The 18296-nt window shown below is 32.5% G+C and overlaps 2 protein-coding genes and 2 pseudogenes across 2 annotated transcripts; 3 read left to right on the top strand and 1 right to left on the bottom strand.

Moving 5' to 3' along the window:
- The first annotated feature begins 3168 nt into the window (after positions 1–3168).
- Positions 3169–4213, top strand: LOC115983715 (dirigent protein 22-like). Its single transcript, XM_031106474.1, has one exon. It carries the CDS (start codon positions 3365–3367, stop codon positions 3917–3919), a length of 555 nt encoding a protein of 184 aa, XP_030962334.1. The 5' UTR covers positions 3169–3364; the 3' UTR covers positions 3920–4213.
- Positions 4214–5993: 1780 nt separating this feature from the next.
- Positions 5994–6540, top strand: LOC115984633 (annotated as a pseudogene).
- A 2032-nt stretch (positions 6541–8572) lies between these two features.
- LOC115983453 (dirigent protein 22-like) lies at positions 8573–9916 on the top strand. Its single transcript, XM_031106129.1, has one exon. The coding sequence runs from the start codon at positions 8802–8804 to the stop codon at positions 9351–9353; it is 552 nt and encodes a 183-aa protein (XP_030961989.1). The 5' UTR covers positions 8573–8801; the 3' UTR covers positions 9354–9916.
- LOC115983451 lies at positions 9526–11231 on the bottom strand (annotated as a pseudogene).
- Between the last annotated feature and the right edge of the window lie 7065 nt (positions 11232–18296).

Genomic DNA, 18296 nt, shown 5'->3' with positions numbered 1-18296 from the left:
CAAGTAAAACGATGTCAATTTATTTCTTTTCTTGTGGTCAGACACATTTTTACCATTAATCTTACTAAAAATTACATTTTTTTTTCCTTATCTAAAATGATGTTGTCTTTATTAGGGTCAAGATTCTAACAGATGTTAACAAAATGGGCACAATAATATGGTTGTATACTTACACATTTTTATAAGTAAATCGATTTAGAAGAGATCAAAAAAGTTAAATTATATGGTGTAAAACAAAAAGAAAGTCTAGAGACATAGAAATTGTACACCTAAAATTTCAATCTTTTTGTCTTTAGAGGGTGCTAAAGTTATATGATTCAATAGTTACAAGAGTAATGTTACAAATATAACAAATTTTACGCATGTTAAATTGGTAAATAATTATTGATTCTCATATTGTTTAATATTGACATTACTTTTATTACTCACAATTAACAATATGCCACATCATACAATTGTAAAATTTATTCTGAATTTTAGTATGTCTACATACTTATTATATTAGTCCCAATGTTCTGGGCTCGGGCCTGTGGCCTTTGTCTATGCTTGCACAATTTTTCAGGCTGAGCTATACATGGGTTAAATTTAGTCCAAATTTGGCCAATTAAATCAGTTGTGTCTATTTGTTAAGCAATTTGCGGCATCTTCTCTTCTTTTCCTAGAACAACCTGTCCCATATATGTTCCCAAAAAAAAAAAAAATTCCATGTGCATAGTTGTACTTGTATGCAATTAACAGTTGCTTTTGTGTGTGTATCAGATTCATTTTTGTAAGACAAGGCTCGTTCAAGAATACTATGCAGTTGTAGCAACTTACACTAAGTTACATACAAGAAAAATTAATGAAAGATGCCAAAAATAAAGTCATATAGCCTTATTTATGAAGCAAGCATGCTCATCTTCAATCGCAAGCTCATCTTCAATCATTTGTTTCCTCTGAGGCAAAAAGAAAAGTGGTATGGACACCACAATGGAGAATCTCAGTGTTGAACCAGTATTCTCCAATTAAAGCAAATACACCGGGGGACCAATTTGGACTCTCATAATCAAGGTTGTCAAAATCGAGATCCTATGTAGGATCGTTGAAGGTGGGTGAGATCGTAGATCGTAGGATCGGATCGTAAATTATAAGATTCTACATATTTTCAGATTTAAAGTAAAAAACACATTGATAATGACTTTGTATGTTGAATAATTACATAAATTATAAATTCATCCATAAAAAAACTTAGATTTGCATCATATAATGTAATTTGCATGTCATACATCGCTAAGTCTATACTAACGAAACAAATATATTTAAGTTTTGACTTAATGTATCTAAAAAGTTCAATAAATATTTAATTAGCAACCAAATACCAAAATATTTATCAAAACATAAGGAAAATATTTTTAAGTTCTAAGTTCCAAATTTGAAATCCAAAATAAGTTAGCAAATGGAAACTAGCTAACTACAATATGAAATCCAAAAGTAAGATGAATATTAAGATAAAGTGAATATTTAATTATTCCCATTCTAAGGTTCTTATAATCACCGTCCTAAATTCCTAATCATCATCATTCATTTTATCATCTATGTAGACATTATACATTTGTATACTAGAATTGTAAAAGATATCAAGATACAATTTCACACTCAACTATTCAAGTTATACCACTCAGCAACAATTAAAGAGTATACTCAAAAAAATCAATCAATCTATATACAAATATAAGCATAACTGATAAAATTATATAAAATATATATATATATATTTTAGTAATATTAGAACACAAATTAGTATATTAATCAAACAAATTTAACAATATTATAGCTTAAAATGCAGCAAAGCCAAGTCAAATTCTTCATTTAGAAATGATGAAACATTCTTTCATTTTGATTACAAGTGAACTAGAAACTAGAAAACATTTGCTTCGGTTGACATAATTTTATAAAATAAAAAATAAAAAGTCATACCATCACAACATGAAAAAATAAAAATCCTTAAAGCTTCATCAAAACAAAAAATTTATCCAAAAAAAAAAAACAAAAAAAATTATATTTTTGGTAGGATCGGTAGAATCTCATACGATCCTACGATCCTACATGATCCTACCATGTTTATGATCCTAGTGCAATTCTAATCGTTTTGGTGACGTGGGATCGTAAAATCGTGCGATCCTACGATTCAGATCACGATTTTGACAACCATGCTTATAACACTCCAAATTTGGGAACAATCACATCAGATCATCAGAATATTCTACTGCCTATGGAGATCATTTAACTCAGCTTGATCATTACTTCCAAGAATGGGCCACACTAGTGTACAAAAGGGGGATTTCCTGTTTTTTCCGGTGCATTTGAGACTTGAAAGAAAGCTATACCAATTGCTTTTCTTCTTTACACCATACCCTACAAATTCAACTATTCAATACCAAAATTAGTCCTAAGTTGTGAGTTTGGCTTTTGGATAATAGCATTTTAGTATGTTAACTTATTTATTTATGTACAATTCATTAAACTCTCACTTTTTTTTTGGGGTAAAACTGTACTTTTGCCAACTTTCAATAAATAAACAAATTGCTTTCACTGTAAAGCTTTTTTTTTTTTTTTTTTTTTTGCGGTTCTGCATTTTGGTACCAACCATTTAAATGAAATACCACACACATGCAATTCAACCTTTTTCTCATTTAAATGATTAAATATGCACCTATCATCTATGGTTGAAGCTTAATGCGATGATTTTCCAGTTCAATTTTTGTGATTAACATGTGCGAAGGACCAAGATCTCACTTCATGATAAGGTTGAAAAGTGCAATAAAAAATAAAAATCACCATGAAGTTAATTAAACCTGGTTAACAATGTAACACTGAGATAACAATTAAAATATTATGAAATAAAAGACTAGCCAAATTTATCAAAACATTGGAAGGTATGAAAAAAAGCCATGTTTTAGGTTAGGCCATCTCTTAACTGGAAGATGAACTCACTAACATGATTTGGAATACTAGTATATCAAGATTAGCAAAAAGTAGAATATATGATTATCTAAGGCAATCCATGGTCATGCTTTTGTCATGAGCTTTTCGATCCACACATTTAGCATAGTTTTACCAGCTTGAGCAGGAGAACTTTATTTCTTGGAACAAAAGCATGACCATCATTGTTAATGGTGAGAACCATCTTCATCAACAAGACTTGCAGCCTCCAAGAATCATGAAAGCATTCACTTTCCTTTTCCTTCATTACTTTTGGTGAATGCAATTGCGCATCATATGCCACAAACCATTTTAAAATTTATCTAATAGCCACTTTTTACTACCCTATAAATACTCTCCTCCACCACTAAACAACACAGTAAGAAATTAAAACTGTTTCAATATGGCTTCTGTTCTCACTTTATTCTCCTTCTATCTCATGCTCTTCTCAACTTCCTGCTTCACCACCATCAATGGAGTATTCTCAGAACAATCCCCCATGGACATAACGACAAAACGCATGGAGAAACTGACCCACCTCCACTTCTATTTCCATGACACCCTTGATGGCACAAACCCGACTGCCATTAGAATCGCTGGGCCATCAAAAAGGTCATTTGGCACTACTATGATGGCAGATGACCCATTGACAGAAGGGCCAGAGGCAAGTTCAAAGCTCGTGGGAAGAGCACAGGGCATCTATGCATTGGCTTCTCAACATGACATTGGTTTGCTTGTGGTGATGAATTTCGATTTCTTGAAAGGTATGTATAATGGGAGTGCGCTTAGCATTCTCGGGCACAATCCGATTCTTGATAGGGTCAGGGAAATGCCAATCGTTGGAGGAAGTGGAGTTTTCCGATATGCTCGGGGCTACGCTTTGGCGAAGACAGTTCAGTTCAACCAAAAGACCGGAAATGCTGTGGTTGAATACAATGTGTCTGTCTTGCATTTCTGAGGGGGTTCCAAGTTCTTCAGTAATCAACATTGTTTGAGAGTTGTTTTTGTATTCCAAGTCAGTCATGCATGCATGTCTGTACGTAGACTCTAGCATTGTTTCTACTATAGGAAAGTACTGTCATTTCCCTAGTAACAATAGAATAAGGCCTATTCTCAATTAATAAATATTGTTTCTCTATTCTAAAACGAGTGACTGGTTAGGTCCACAGAAAATTGAGAGTATATTACTCATCAAGACTGCCTTATGTAACTACAATGAGGTATATCACATGTTAGAGAGACGAGTATTCATGATCCATCAACTTCTATAAAACACAGTCTCAAGACTATCAGCCAAATTAATGTACCGAAAATTCCGTTTATGCTCCTAGTTCCGCTTTCTACCAGTTTTAAAAAATTTACAATTGTAGTTGAAGTAGTTACCTCGCCAGTTTCAATGGTGATTTGATAGAGCAGTACATCAAACGCAACAAAAACAATCACGCATTCATACACATGCAAGAGACGATGAATTGTTTACGAAGTGAAAATCTAACAAGGTAAAACACTCCCAAGAAAAACCTAGTCCAACTAGTTAAATCCACTATAAAAAAGTCGTGATACACGTTGACTTATAAGACCTCTAATACAAGTACACAAACATGGTATCTGAGATCCCTTCTCCTGCTGTAACTGCAGATCTAGCCTTCATCTTCACAGTAATCTAACGTTAAAAAGTTGATTGTTGAACACAACCGATCTCACAATTACTTCAAGGTCACTTGAAGATTTTTGCCATCTATATGGTTTAAAAACAGCACTCCAATGACAAAAGTGGAGATCTTGTATTTAGGTGGCGAATTGTCCACTCTAAAATAATTCAATAGGAGAGGGTTGGAAGACATGAATGGGTTCAATGGTTTTAATTATGGTAGCTGTCTTCCTTCACTTTCAATTAGAGTTAACAGAAGGTCGAAATATATGTATGGTTTGGGCTAGAGGTTGGATTTCAGCCGCGTTCGACAACTATAATTTCACTTGAGGTTTTGGAAAATGTCAAGAACTCTCTCCTACGCTCATAAACAAATTTCTATCCTTTGATCTTTTGATTTATATAACAAATAGCTCCATATGAACATTTATTGTCCATCACAAATGAATCTAAGTACATATTTTTCCAATTAAATTCTCATAAAAAATAACTTCAAAATAATAAAACTTACTAATTAGATTGGTTATATAACCAAAAAATTAAAATTTTAAATAATAGAAATATTAATTTCAGTTGTTAACCACTAGTTATTTTTAAATGAGCGGGGTTTTTATATATTTTCAAACCTTAGGCCTTAGGGAAGTTGGTGTAATTTGCTACTTAAAAAACGACTATCTTATTAGCTTAGGCATTCCAGGGTCATGTTTTTGTCACCAGCTTGATAAGAAGAGCTTAATTTACTTGAGCAAATTTAAACACCTAGCAGGCTCACTCTGAGCTACTCATTTCACATGTCATGTCTCATGTTTTCAGATAGGCATTCATAATTAAACAATCCATTTCCCTTCATTGTTATTGTTGAGAGGCTGAGAGCCATCTTTGATAAAATTTGAAGAATCCCAGAATCATGAAAGCAATAGCTTCCTTTCTTTCATCACTTTTGGTGAATGCAACTGCCTATGCCACAAATCATTTGAAAGCTTATGTCATCGCTGTTATAAAATAAAAGGAAGTAGTCGAAAAAATAGAAGAATCTATAAGTGATTGTATATAGAACTTAATATTTAAGTGGTCATCCACTCCTTTTAATACAAAACTGTGTCTATTCTTTGAAATAACTTCATGTATATATATAGCAATATCAAGTCACTTAGTCTGAAGGAAATAGGTGAAGTACTTCACCTATTTTGATTGGCAGATGTTGCTGTAATTGAAAGCCTAAGAAAATTGCTGCCGAAGGCCGCAACATAACAAAAGGCTGAAATAGGACGCACTGTCGGAGTTAACTCAATTTCCAACAATAGCCACTTTTTAGTTTTTAGCACCTATAAATTACCTCCTTTACAACGAAACAACACAGTAGGAAATTAACTATTTCAATATGGCTTCAGTTCTCACTTTATTCCCCTTCTATCTCATGCTCTTTTCAACTTCCTGCTTCAACACCATCAATGGAGTGTTCAGAACAATCCCCCATGGCCATATCGACAAAACGCATGGAGAAACTGACCCGCCTCCTCTTCTATTTCCATGACACCCTAAACCCGACTGCCATTAGAATCGCTGGACCATCAAAAAGGTCATTTGGCACTACTTTGATGATAGATGACCCATTGACAGAAGGGCCAGAGACACGTTCAAAGCTTGTGGTAAGAGGTCAGGGAATATATGCAATTGCTTCTCAACATGACTCTGGTTTGCTGCTTATGGTAATGAATTTAACTTTCTTGGAAGGTACGTATAATGGGAGTGCACTTAGCATTCTTGGGCGTAATCCAACTCTTGATAAGGTCAGGGAAATGCCAATCGTTGGAGGCACTGGAGTTTTCCGTTATGCTCGGGGCTACGCTTTGGCAAAGGCATTTTCGTTTAATCAAAAAACCGGAGATGCTGTGGTTGAGTACAATGTGTCTGTCTTACACATCTGAGGGTTGCCATTTCTTCAGTAATCAGTATTATTTGAGTTTTTCATCTTGTTTTTATATTCCAAGTCAGTCATGTCTGTACTCTGTAGTTGTCTTTCTACTATAGGAAAGTACTGTCATTCCCCTAGTAACAATAGATAAGGCTAGTCTCAATCAAAGATATACTAGTATCTCTATTCTAAAACGAGTGGCTGGTTAGGTCCTCAAAAAATTGAAAGTATATTACTCACCAAGACCTAATGTAACTACAGTGGGGTATATTTCATTATCCATAAACTTCCATAAAACATTGTCTCAGGCCGGTCTGTTCAGTCCACTGCGGTCCATTAGCTTCATTTTGGTTTACTTTGGTCTATTCAGTCAAATTCGATCCATTCGTTCTACTTCAGTCCACTTTGGTCCATCATCTCTATTTCGTTCCACTTCAGTCCATTTCAGTCCACTTTGTTCATTTAGTCCACTTCAGTTCATTCGTTTTACTTCAGTCCATTTTGGTCTATTTTTGTCCATTCAGTCCACTATGGTCTATTTGTAATATTTCGGTCCACTGAGATCCACTTTGTTCCATTAGCTCAATTTCAGCCCATTTTAGTCTGGTTCGGTCTACTTTGGTCCATTCAGTCTAGTTTAGTCTATTCTTTCCAATTTAGTTCATTTTAGTCCACTTTTGTCCATTCAATTAATTTCGGCAATGCATTGTGAGGAGGTTTGTGTAGAGAGAGGACTTACTTCATTGATAATTATGTCACATTCTCAGCGTAATGTTTGTAAGTTATTAAAGTCTTATATTTTCTTTTTCAAATATAAATAATGAATTTACTTGTATCTACTTACTCTTTAAGTCATTCAAGATTTATAGAGAATATTTGTAAGGTGTACAAGAAACAAATTCTAACCACACAATACATTATTTACAAAATATCTTACCTTATATAATAATTAAAAGTAAAATGCATTATGCTTCCCGAAAAAGAAACTGACAAAATTTAAAAACCTTTCAAATAACAAATATAATAACTTAATTTAGAAAATGAAATATATTGTATAAGCAATAGTTTGTTAGAAAATAATCACATCATTTTAAAAAAAGGTTTGGGACTAACACTTATAAGTGTCTTCTAATATTTTCTTTTTACATGTAACAAAAACCAAATATCAAATTTTTCTGTACATTGCACAAGTCTGCCAATAGTTATTACAAAATCAAAACCCAAAATAATTACAAATAAATTTGTATAGAATTAGCCAAAATCTAAAAATCCCGAGATATACAAAAGCTCAGACTACATATTTAAAGGAAACAACTAATAAATAAACAAAAGAATGAAATTCTTAAACCTTTCCATATGCACTTGTTGGAGATGAAAAACTTAAGATTCTTTTGTACAAAAAGGGAAAATAAAATTAACAAATAGAAAGTACAAGGGAAAGAAATCACTGACCCCATGGAAAAATAATCTTAGTTTTACCTCTTAGACTAATTCCAAGCTTAAATGGAAAATATGGGATTATTTTGCCAACAAATAACCAAACAAATGGTGAATTAAAATTACAATAACTTCACTTGAGGTTTTGGAAAATGTCAAGAACTCCTTCCTATTCTTATAAACAAATTTCTATCCCTTAAAGTTTTGATTTATATAACAAATAACTCCATATGACCATTTAATGTCCATCACAAATGAGTCAAAATAAATAACTTTCAAATTAAATTCTCATACAAAATAATAAAACATACTAATTAAGTTGGTTATATAACCAACAAAATTAAAATTAAAAATAATACAAATATTAATATCAGGTGTTAGTCACTTGTCATTTTTAAAACTATGAGGGGGGTTTTTATATATTAATTTCAGATGTTAGTCACTCCATGGTCATGCTTTTGTCACCACTCAACTTGACCAGGAGGGTATATTACTTGGGAACAAATTTAAACACATGGCTGAGTCTGAGCTACTCATTTCACATATCATGTCACATGTTTCTAGAAGATAAGAGTTCCACAATTAAGCAACCCATGTCCCTTCATTGTTATTGTTGAGAGAAGGCTGAGAGTCATCTTCGATAAAACTTGAAGACTCTCAGAATCATGAAAGCAATACCTTTCCTTTTCTGTCTTTACTTTTGGTGAATGCAATATTACTATTTCATATGCCACAAATCATTTAAAAAGCTTATGTCATTGTCACTTTTTATTTTAGCACCCCATAAATGATCTTCTTTACCAATGAACAACATAGTGGAAAATTAACTATTACAATATGGCTTCTGTTCTCACTTTCTTCTCCTTGTATCTCATGCTTTTCTCAACTTCCTTCACCGTCATTAATGCGGTATTCTCTGAACAATCCCCCATGGCCATATTAACAAAACACATGGAGAAACTGACCCGCCTCCACTTCTATTTCCATGACACCCTTGATGGAACAAACCCAACTGCTATTAGAATCGCTGGACCAGCAAACAGGTCATTTAGCACTACTTTTATGACAGATGATCCATTGACTGAAGGGCCAGAGGCTAGTTCAAAGCTTGTGGGAAGAGCTCAGGGAATATATGCATTTGCTTCTCAACATGACTCTGCCTTGCTTATGGTGATGAATTTCGCTTTCTTGGAAGGTAAGTATAATGGGAGTGCCCTTAGCATTCTTGGGCGTAATCCTTTTCTCAATAAGGTCAGGGAAATGCCAATCGTTGGAGGCAATGGAGTTTTCCGATATGCTCGGGGCTATGCCTTGGCAAAGACAGTTTCGTTTACTCCAAAAACTGGAGATGCTGTGGTTGAATACAATGTGTCTGTCTTGCACTTCTGAGAGTTCAAAGTTCTTCAGTATTACGTGTTCCAAATCAGTCATGTTTGTAGCAGTGTTTCTACTATTGGATAGTAGTGTAATTTTTCTAATAATAGAATAAGGCTATTGGGGTATATCACATGCTAGAGGGACAGATTATTCATTATCCATAAACTTATTTGTCTCAACCAAATGGAAAAAAGCTCAATCTATAAAACCATTCCGTATACACTTGCAGAAATGAAAAACATATAGACCCCTTTTGTACAAAGAAAAAGAAAAATTACAAACAGAAAGGAAAAGGAAAAGAAATCATTGGCCCCATGGAAAATAATCTCAGTTCTACCTCCAAGCTGAAAGCGAAAATAGGGGATTATCTCGCCAGCAGATAGCCAAACATCCATTCTCTTCTTTGACATTATACTGATTATCATAGCTCTGCAATAATTCTTTTGCCTTTATCATACCAAGAAAGCTAAAATGTACCCTCCCAAAACCAGCCAACTCAAGCCTTAAAATCCATTTCTCAAGCTTCTCATGCCTCTCCTTTCTCTCCACTCCTTCACATGCTATGATGTTTTTAATTTCCTCTCCAAAAAGCATCTTCTCAATCTTCTGTCAATCTATCGGTGCTCCTGATACTGTGGAATCCAAACAATCAAAGAGAGCAGCATAGAATTTGAATGAATTTATGACTCTCTCCATTAAAGTAAAACCATTATGGTTTGCTTCCTGCTCAGTTATCACCATTTTCGGTGAGAGGCCCCGAAGAGAACTTAGAAAGCTTTCCATCTTTGAGGAAACACTTAAGAGATAGTGGGGATGATGTGGGAGTGTAATCAGGTGCGTCCATGTACAAACTGACCAGATCCTTCTTAAGGAACTCTCATAAAGGCCGCTGGTTTATATGTAAAACTTTTGGCCGGTTCTTTGATGCCACAGGCGAGTTCCTCACCATTCCCTCGTCAGTTGCCCAGAGAGAATGTAGCTGAAGTACAGAGCTGATTGCAAGAACTTCTCCAGTCTTAATGTGCAAACTTTCAAGATCAAGATTCTCTAGTTTGCTCACTATAGGATTAAATTGAAATGGGATGTTCAAATTGTTTGCTTTTTCCGTTAATTGATGATCCATTTGCTCTAATACCTCTTTGTTTTCATGAATAGCTGTAATTTTCAAATGCGGTGGGCCCTCTGGTTGTGAACTTAATTTCTGAAGAAAATCAAACAACTAGGCAGGCCCAAATGAATAGAGATCAATAATATGAACTGCCTTCTCCCCCTCCATAGCTTCTATAATTGCCTGATCTGTGATCACATATGCAACCTTTAAGAAGGGGTAAAGCTTAAAGAACAATCTTTGAACATGAATTTCCTCATAAACTGATGATATTTTTGTCTTATTGAAGGCTTTATGCAGACCAGGTAAGTTTTTAAGCATTTATTAGCAAATGCCTCAATGAAGTATGCAGTAATTCGCTGAATTGCATCACCATCAGCAGAGGCAAAATGGGAAATATGCTCAAAACAGATATTAGCACTCTGCATACTATTGGCAGCTATATGGTTGGCACATTCATCAAGAAGTTTTATCAACTGCAGAGCCACCTCCCCAGACAGTGGCTTCCTGAACTGTGATCCTAACCCAGGAGATAGTTGCGTCCAGGGACTGGATTCAAGGGATGCAGAAGGTCTGCTGTCTTTGGCTCCTGCCATAACAACTGAGAGTAAACTCTATGCAGTGGGAATGGATATCTGAAAATTATTTTAAAAACAGCTAGAATGGGATCAGATGTGTAGGAGAAATAATAATTGCCACAAATAATAACAGTAAACTATGATTATTGAGAAATTGAGAAAGCTGAGAGAAGGAAGAAAGATATTGAATCTTTCTCTTTAAGTTGCTTGATTTTTTTCAGATTACTATAAACTTAATCCAACAAAGGTTAAAAAAAAAACAAAAAAAGCAAAGCTAAATTTTAAAAATATACTTTCAGGAAAAAGATTTAGTTTTCCAAGTCAAAGGAAGAAGTTAAAGAACACACATTTTTTTAAATTTGCTTTCAACAAATTATCACATGGGTGAATAACCTCCATCTATGTTTTCTCTTTCCACTTCATTAGTATCAATAGAAACATGTCACAATTTTTTTCTCTATTTGTTTTAAACCCTACTTTCTGAAAACAGCCAAAAAGGTCAAAAAATAAAATTTCCCATAAATTCCAGAACAGAATTAAACAGAGCCAATTTAGGTTTCTAATCACCTAATATCCGAAAGCAGTTTCAATACAGTGAAATTTTTCCTCCCTATGTCAACAGTATCACAGTATCAGGCAAGTGATCGTGAATTAGCAACATAAACTCCAAGAAACTTCAAACAAGTAGAACAACCAACACGAAAAAATAAAAAATAAAAAATTAATCCAAATTTCTTCTGCAATTGTATCCAGATTTACATTAAAAAAAAAAAAAAAAAAAAAAAAAAAAAAAAAAAAAAAAAACTATGCCAGAAAAGAAAAGACAATTTTTGTACCTAAACTTTACCCTGCAATTGATTCTAAAACTAAATACAGAGCTCAATACAAAGTTACCCTAAAAAAAAGGTAAAAGGCCAAACAAAACAAAGACAAATAATTAATGGTGCTACTGTAACAGGCAAACTTATTTTTATTCTGCTCCAACATTTTCCCAGCAACCAAACACAGCCTGAATGAAACCATGACATAATTCAAGAAAATTTCTAAAATTACAGAAAAAAATCAACACAAAGTTAACCCCAAAAAAAAAAAAAAAGTACAAAGCTAAATGCTTCTAGGTTCCAAAATAACATTTAAAAAACAAGTGTTGAAATTCAACACCTCGTTTTTATTCTGCTTCAACATTTTCCCTGCAACTAAACAAAGCCTGAATGAAAACCATGCCAGAATTCAATAAAATGTCACCTATTATACAAAAAACAAATAGCATGCTTAAGTGGATGCGTATTGATAATTACTTACTGTACCAAAAGTTTAAGTAGTGAATAGGAGGTGAAGTGGGGACATAATTGAAACTCAGAAAAATTGTTCTCACACCATAATAAATAATTATGAAACAGAAACATAGGAAATTACGAGAGAATGCTCAATTAGCTCCTCCTTGAGAACTGATTCAAGTACACCACCAACTTCAAATTCCCAGCTGGGTTTTGAAATTGATCAAAAACCCAGAAAAACCCCCCTCAGAAAATTCCCACGCTTGTTGAGCCAATCTGCCTAAACAATCAAAGTAGTCTCAGAGCAAAAACAGGGTTTGGTGTCTGCCACTTAATTGAAGAGTGAGTCAAATGGAATTAAGTTCTTTGACTTGAAGGACTAGAATCCATGGCTGCGTTGGTGGTAATATAGGAGATTTATTTTTGTCGTCATTGAGGTTTGTGTTTCTAGATTTCATCCCTGTCACTCTCTAAAGTGGATTCTTGTCTTGTCAGTATGTGAAGTGGATTGGAATAAGAGATGGCCAAACTTGGTGTTACGGTCACTAACCCAAATATGCTAATAAGAAAATTAGACAAAACTCCTTGCTTGTTGTTTTAGGGGCTGACGATGATACCAAGGAAGGTCTTGTGTCAATTTCACAACTTTACTAAAATGCCAATACGAGTGTTTGAATATTTTCTGCCTACTAATAATTATACGGAACCATTAGTCTTTGCTTGCAAAAATTAGCAAATTTGGGAATTCAAGCGAGAAAATGAGTGAGTCTATGATATTTGTTGTTTCCAAGGGTACACTGGTCCTTAAGACACCAATTTTGGGCCACTTTTTCACACCTTAGGTAAGGAAGAGTCTCTTCAATGTTGTAATAGAATCTTATTTAAAACTAGTGTATAATTCATGCATATACATGATACAATTAAAAAAAGGGTCATGCTAACGAGTGCTCTTAGAATAATGGTTAAGAATCCAGTTAAAGAAAGTTTTTATAGGAAAAGAAAAAAAAAAAAACAATTAATGTTTTGACAGCTTTTTTCATTTCCCATAAAAGTTTAGCATTTCCTTTAAAAAAAATTACAATTACATACATATATGAATTCAAATTATACTTTCTCTTTTTTTTTTTTTTTAATTTCTTTTAGATATACACATAAGTTTATTTACTTTTTTATTGGGTTTTTGATGATTTATTTATATTAGACTCTTCGTCTTTTGCACCTTATTATCTCACTTAAAAAAAAAAAAAAAAACTTAAATAGGATACATAGTGCAAAATTATACAACAATTAAAATTCAATTTAAAACCTAATTGAATTTTCTCTCCAATCTGCCTATATATATATATATATATATTATAGATGTTATATGAGTAAGATGTAAAAATTCGGAATGGGTCCAGCTTTCATGAATTTTCCACATTATCATCATTATCTCAAATGTTACGTGGATAAGATGTAAAAAATTAGCTGATTTTTTTTGGTGTACATTGTAGCCTTGTAGGGTTGTTTACATAAAATATGGAGAGAAGTATGAAAATTTAAGTATTATATTCGGTGACAATAGACTTTATAATATTATGAATTGATGTATTAATTTTTAAACACAAAATCAAAATCAAAATATAATAATTTAAAATTTTATTTATTATAATATTGTTGTAATATTATTAGTTTAATAGCTTGGATATATATATGTGTGTGTGTGTATCTTGTAATCTTTTTCTTTTAGAGAATCCAAACTGAATAGGTGTTTTTTTTTTTTTTTTTCCAACAACAACAACAACAAAAAAAAAAAGAAAAAAAAGGAGAAATCATGTACTTCATAAGCAACAACATTGTCATTGCGTGAATTGTCTTGGACGATCTAACTGATGGTCACCTCCATGTCACCTTCAAAAGCAACATCTCTAAGCCCAATTTCTAAAACAAACTAGACTGCCTTACGCCTTGCCAAAGCTACTAACTCTTTAATTTCTACTTATAATGAGTACAATCAGTGGCAGCTCCAGAATTTTCTTTTTAGGGGGGTCAATAGTGTCTTGAGCTAAGATTTTGTTGTGGGGGAGTAAAAAATAAAATGATTACTATTTTTTTTTTTTTTTGTATATACAATTGTCGTATTACATACAATAATCTAACATAGTATTCTAAATAGGGTACAATACAACTATATTCTACAATAGTCTAAAAAAATTATTAATAGTTTAAAGACAATAAGAGAATAACGATAGAATGCATAAATAAATATAAATAAATAACTAATATTTGTCAAATTAATAATAATTTATTATAATCATATGTAATATCAATTAAATAGAAATATATGATAAAGAAGAATAATAACACACCTAAGAGTAGATCTGGGAGTATACATAAAACTAAGGAAAAAAAATAATAACTTATATAAAATTTTACTTTTGAAGTGTATGGATTTTTAACCACACATGCTCATTCTCTTGGAATTAGAGCAAGCACTAAAATATTTTTGGAATTGAAAAACTATAGAATGCTTATCAAACTATTTGATTAGATGGAAAGAAAATATAAAAGGGAGAAAGAGAGAAAGAGAAAAGAATTATACATGTAAATACAAATTAGTTGGTTGTACAAGTAGTGTAATTTTTTGTTGATGAAGAAGAAAAGTGCAGGAAAAAACAATTTCATTCTACCATCAATAATAAAATAAGCCAGCGTTTGGAGAGAAGATTTATTTATTTTTTAACAAATGAGCAATTTTAAGAGTAATGCTACTGACAAAATATTTGTGAAATAAAATCTAGATGGCAAGTAGTTAAAGGTACGTAAAAAAATTGATGTCAGTTATGGATTTAGATAAAAAGCCAATTTTATTGTAAAAATATTGTAAAAATAGCACAAATATAATCATATTTCAAGTTTGTTTTAATTGGGTTTGAACAAAATTTAGGGTCAGTGTCTTCAAAATTTTATTTTAGGGGTCAAAACAAAAATAAAAAATAAAAAATTTTATATATAATTTTTTCTTTTTTTTGGGGGGCCAAGAACCCCCTAGGCTGGCTGTAGAGCTGCCACTGAGTACAATCCCAGCCACTTGTATCTGTTGGAATACTACACCATACTACACCATCAAAAATTCACTTTAAAACATATTTTGGGGAGGTGGAGACCAACGGACAAGGAGTTGAGGTTTGGATGGAGTTAAGATGTCGTCTTGGGCAAATTTATTAAATATATAAAAGTTGAAGAGTAGCATTTAGTGTTGTTACACTCTTATAGAGTCACATCAGCATCGCAGTTGGTCAGTTTGAGTCCACTCATTTCACTTTGGTCAATTTGGTCCACTTTATTGCATTTCAATCCACTTCAGTCCATTTAGTCAAACTCAGTCCACTTTGGTCCATCTCTCTCTCTCTCTCTCTCTCTCTCTCTCTCTTAGCTTTGGTTTGATTTGTGTCAAGTTAATTCTCAATTTGGCAGTGGAAATTTCAGTTTATATCAAAACACAATCTACATGGCTATATATTTGAATGTGTCTATTAATTATTTTAGTAATATCAATTATAATTATGTGATAATTTTTATTATCATGATAATATCCTTAAGAAAAAAATGAGAAATTTGAATCTTTAAAAATTTTAGTTGTACCAAAAGAAATTAGAAAAATATAATACACAATAATAATAGTTAGAAGAATATGGACTACTTCACAAAAGAATAATATGAATAAAAAAACCAAAAATAATAAAATTATATATTTGTAAAAATAGAAAATCGAAATTACTTTTAGAAATTGTTTAGTTTTTAGGGAGAACAAATTATCTAGAATAAAATTTAAAGAATAAATTATATATCATACCAAATCTCAAAATAATTATATATTCTAGACTGCAACTAATTTGAATAGTTTTGGTTTTAAACTTTTTGGTCTTAATTTAATTTTGTATTTTCACTTATTTTGGAATTTTAAAACTTATATATGATAAATTGGAATAGTAGACTCAATTGTATAAATTTTAATCATTTGTAGAATAATAACTTACATTATTGATTAAAATCCTAATTTTTTTTATTAGGTTGACAAAGTGATCACAATGCGACAACCTAACCTAATTCTTAGAGCTATCATGGGTTGAGTTAGGCTGATTAGAAGATTTCTTAACCTAAGGAGATCGGATTGAGTAAAATAAATAAATAAATAAATACTCCAAATACAACCAAACCCAACATTTCTCATAATTGTGCCCTCACTTATTCCTTTTTTTTTTCTTTTTTTCTTTTTTTGGATTCTTAAAATTTATCTATTTATCTACTTGAGCTTGAACCTTCTGTAAGTACTAAGTCACATGTTATGTATTTGAATTGAATATGTTTTTTGGTTGAATATATGTATGCTAGGTGTAAACGGGTGAAAATTAATTTGTAGAAAATGGGTTTCAGAGGTCAACCTTAGTGTGCCTATATGGTTTAGCTTTTAAGTTAATAGAAAAATATCAAGTAACTCATAAGAGAGAAGTATATTTTGATATTAACTCTTCCTCGGGTTGGTCTGAGAAGCGCTAGTACATACAATGTTCAAGTATCGATTACAAGATAGTGTTACACAAAGTATGTTTCTTTTTCAAGTTTTTCATCCCCCATTTCTGGAGGTGTTTCCTTTCTTTATATAGCTATCTGAATTGTACCCTAACCCCCCACATGTACAGCCACTAATCTTCATTTGCATGCTTGTCCCATCAGGATTTTGCTGAAGGTGGTAGAATGTGATACAAGCTAAGAGGGTATTGTTCAAGAGTCATTCTTTCATTAATGCGGCCAGTTTAGTTGGTACAATACATTGAATGCGAAGGTGATGGGTACTTGGATATTTCCCCTCTTCTTTGTTTACATGTCTCTACCACCTTCCTCGGTATTTTGTCTTTTGTTCCAAGTGGCCTGCTCAATGCCTACCGAGGAGCGCTCACTCTTTGGACTCCTCGGGTAGTCGGACTCTTCAACCCCTATTCTTGAGCTCTCTATGTATTGGGTCAAAAATAATGAGGGAGTGGGCCCTTTCACCTCCTCGGGTTAGGCCCACAGAGTTCTATTCTGTACTCAGATCTTATCCCTCCCACACTAGATATGTGAACTGAATATATAACTCTCTTCATGATGCTAATTATCTATGTTAGCAATAGTCACTCACAGGAGACAACACAAAGAAAAGAAAAAGTTAAAATCATTAAGTGTCTTCAATCTTTAAGTAATTGGACTTGTTTATTGCTAGGTCCAATTGAAGGAACTTATTTTTATTGCTTTGTAAGTTAAGAAATAAGTTGTGTAAAATCAAGATGTAGTTTAAAAAGACAAATTTTTAAATATTATTCTAACAAAATAAATCAAATAAGCTGAAAAAAATAAATAAATAAAAAACCTAACATACTCGTATATAAAAATACATTTAGACTAATTACACAATTTTATTTGATAAAACAGGAGACAAATGAGATTTCACAAAATTAGTATCAAAATAGGAAAATACAAGCAAAAGAGTTTTCTTTTGCCAGATTTCTCTATTCCAACTTTCTTCATTCTTAAAGAAAATAACATATAAGTTTTCTTGGACCTTGCACTAGGTGGACTTTGAGAACTGCGAAATCTTATCATGGTGGGGAATTTGCTTTTAAAAAAACAAGACTTGATTACAATCATTTGCTAGCCTGAATTTTGGACCTTTTTGCTTGCGTGTGCTTTGTGATGTCTTCAAGAATTCTTCTTGTTGTAAACGTTGAAAGGAGAAGATTATGTTCGGCACTTCTAAAAGGATGAGAGAGATAAGTTGGGGTTTCTTCATAATTCTCATAGTGAATATCGATCTTCCTTACACTTAGGGTATGTTTGGTAACTATTTTTTTCCCTTATTTTATGTTTCCAAAAACAATTTTCTATTTTTAAGATTAAAAAACTTGTTTGGCAACCTAAAATGAATAGAAAACAAAAAATGTTCTCAAAACTCAATTTGTGAATGAAACTGAAA

The sequence above is a fragment of the Quercus lobata genome, chromosome 4 (assembly GCF_001633185.2).
Source record: "Quercus lobata isolate SW786 chromosome 4, ValleyOak3.0 Primary Assembly, whole genome shotgun sequence".
Lineage (NCBI taxonomy): Eukaryota > Viridiplantae > Streptophyta > Magnoliopsida > Fagales > Fagaceae > Quercus > Quercus lobata.
This window is presented reverse-complemented; position numbering and strand designations above follow the sequence as displayed.

What these genes read in the sequence shown, in the direction of transcription:
- LOC115983453 (XM_031106129.1), top strand. Translation starts at nt 8,802, where the DNA reads ATGGCTTCTGTTCTCACTTTCTTCTCCTTGTATCTCATGCTTTTCTCA.
- LOC115983715 (XM_031106474.1), top strand. Translation starts at nt 3,365, where the DNA reads ATGGCTTCTGTTCTCACTTTATTCTCCTTCTATCTCATGCTCTTCTCA.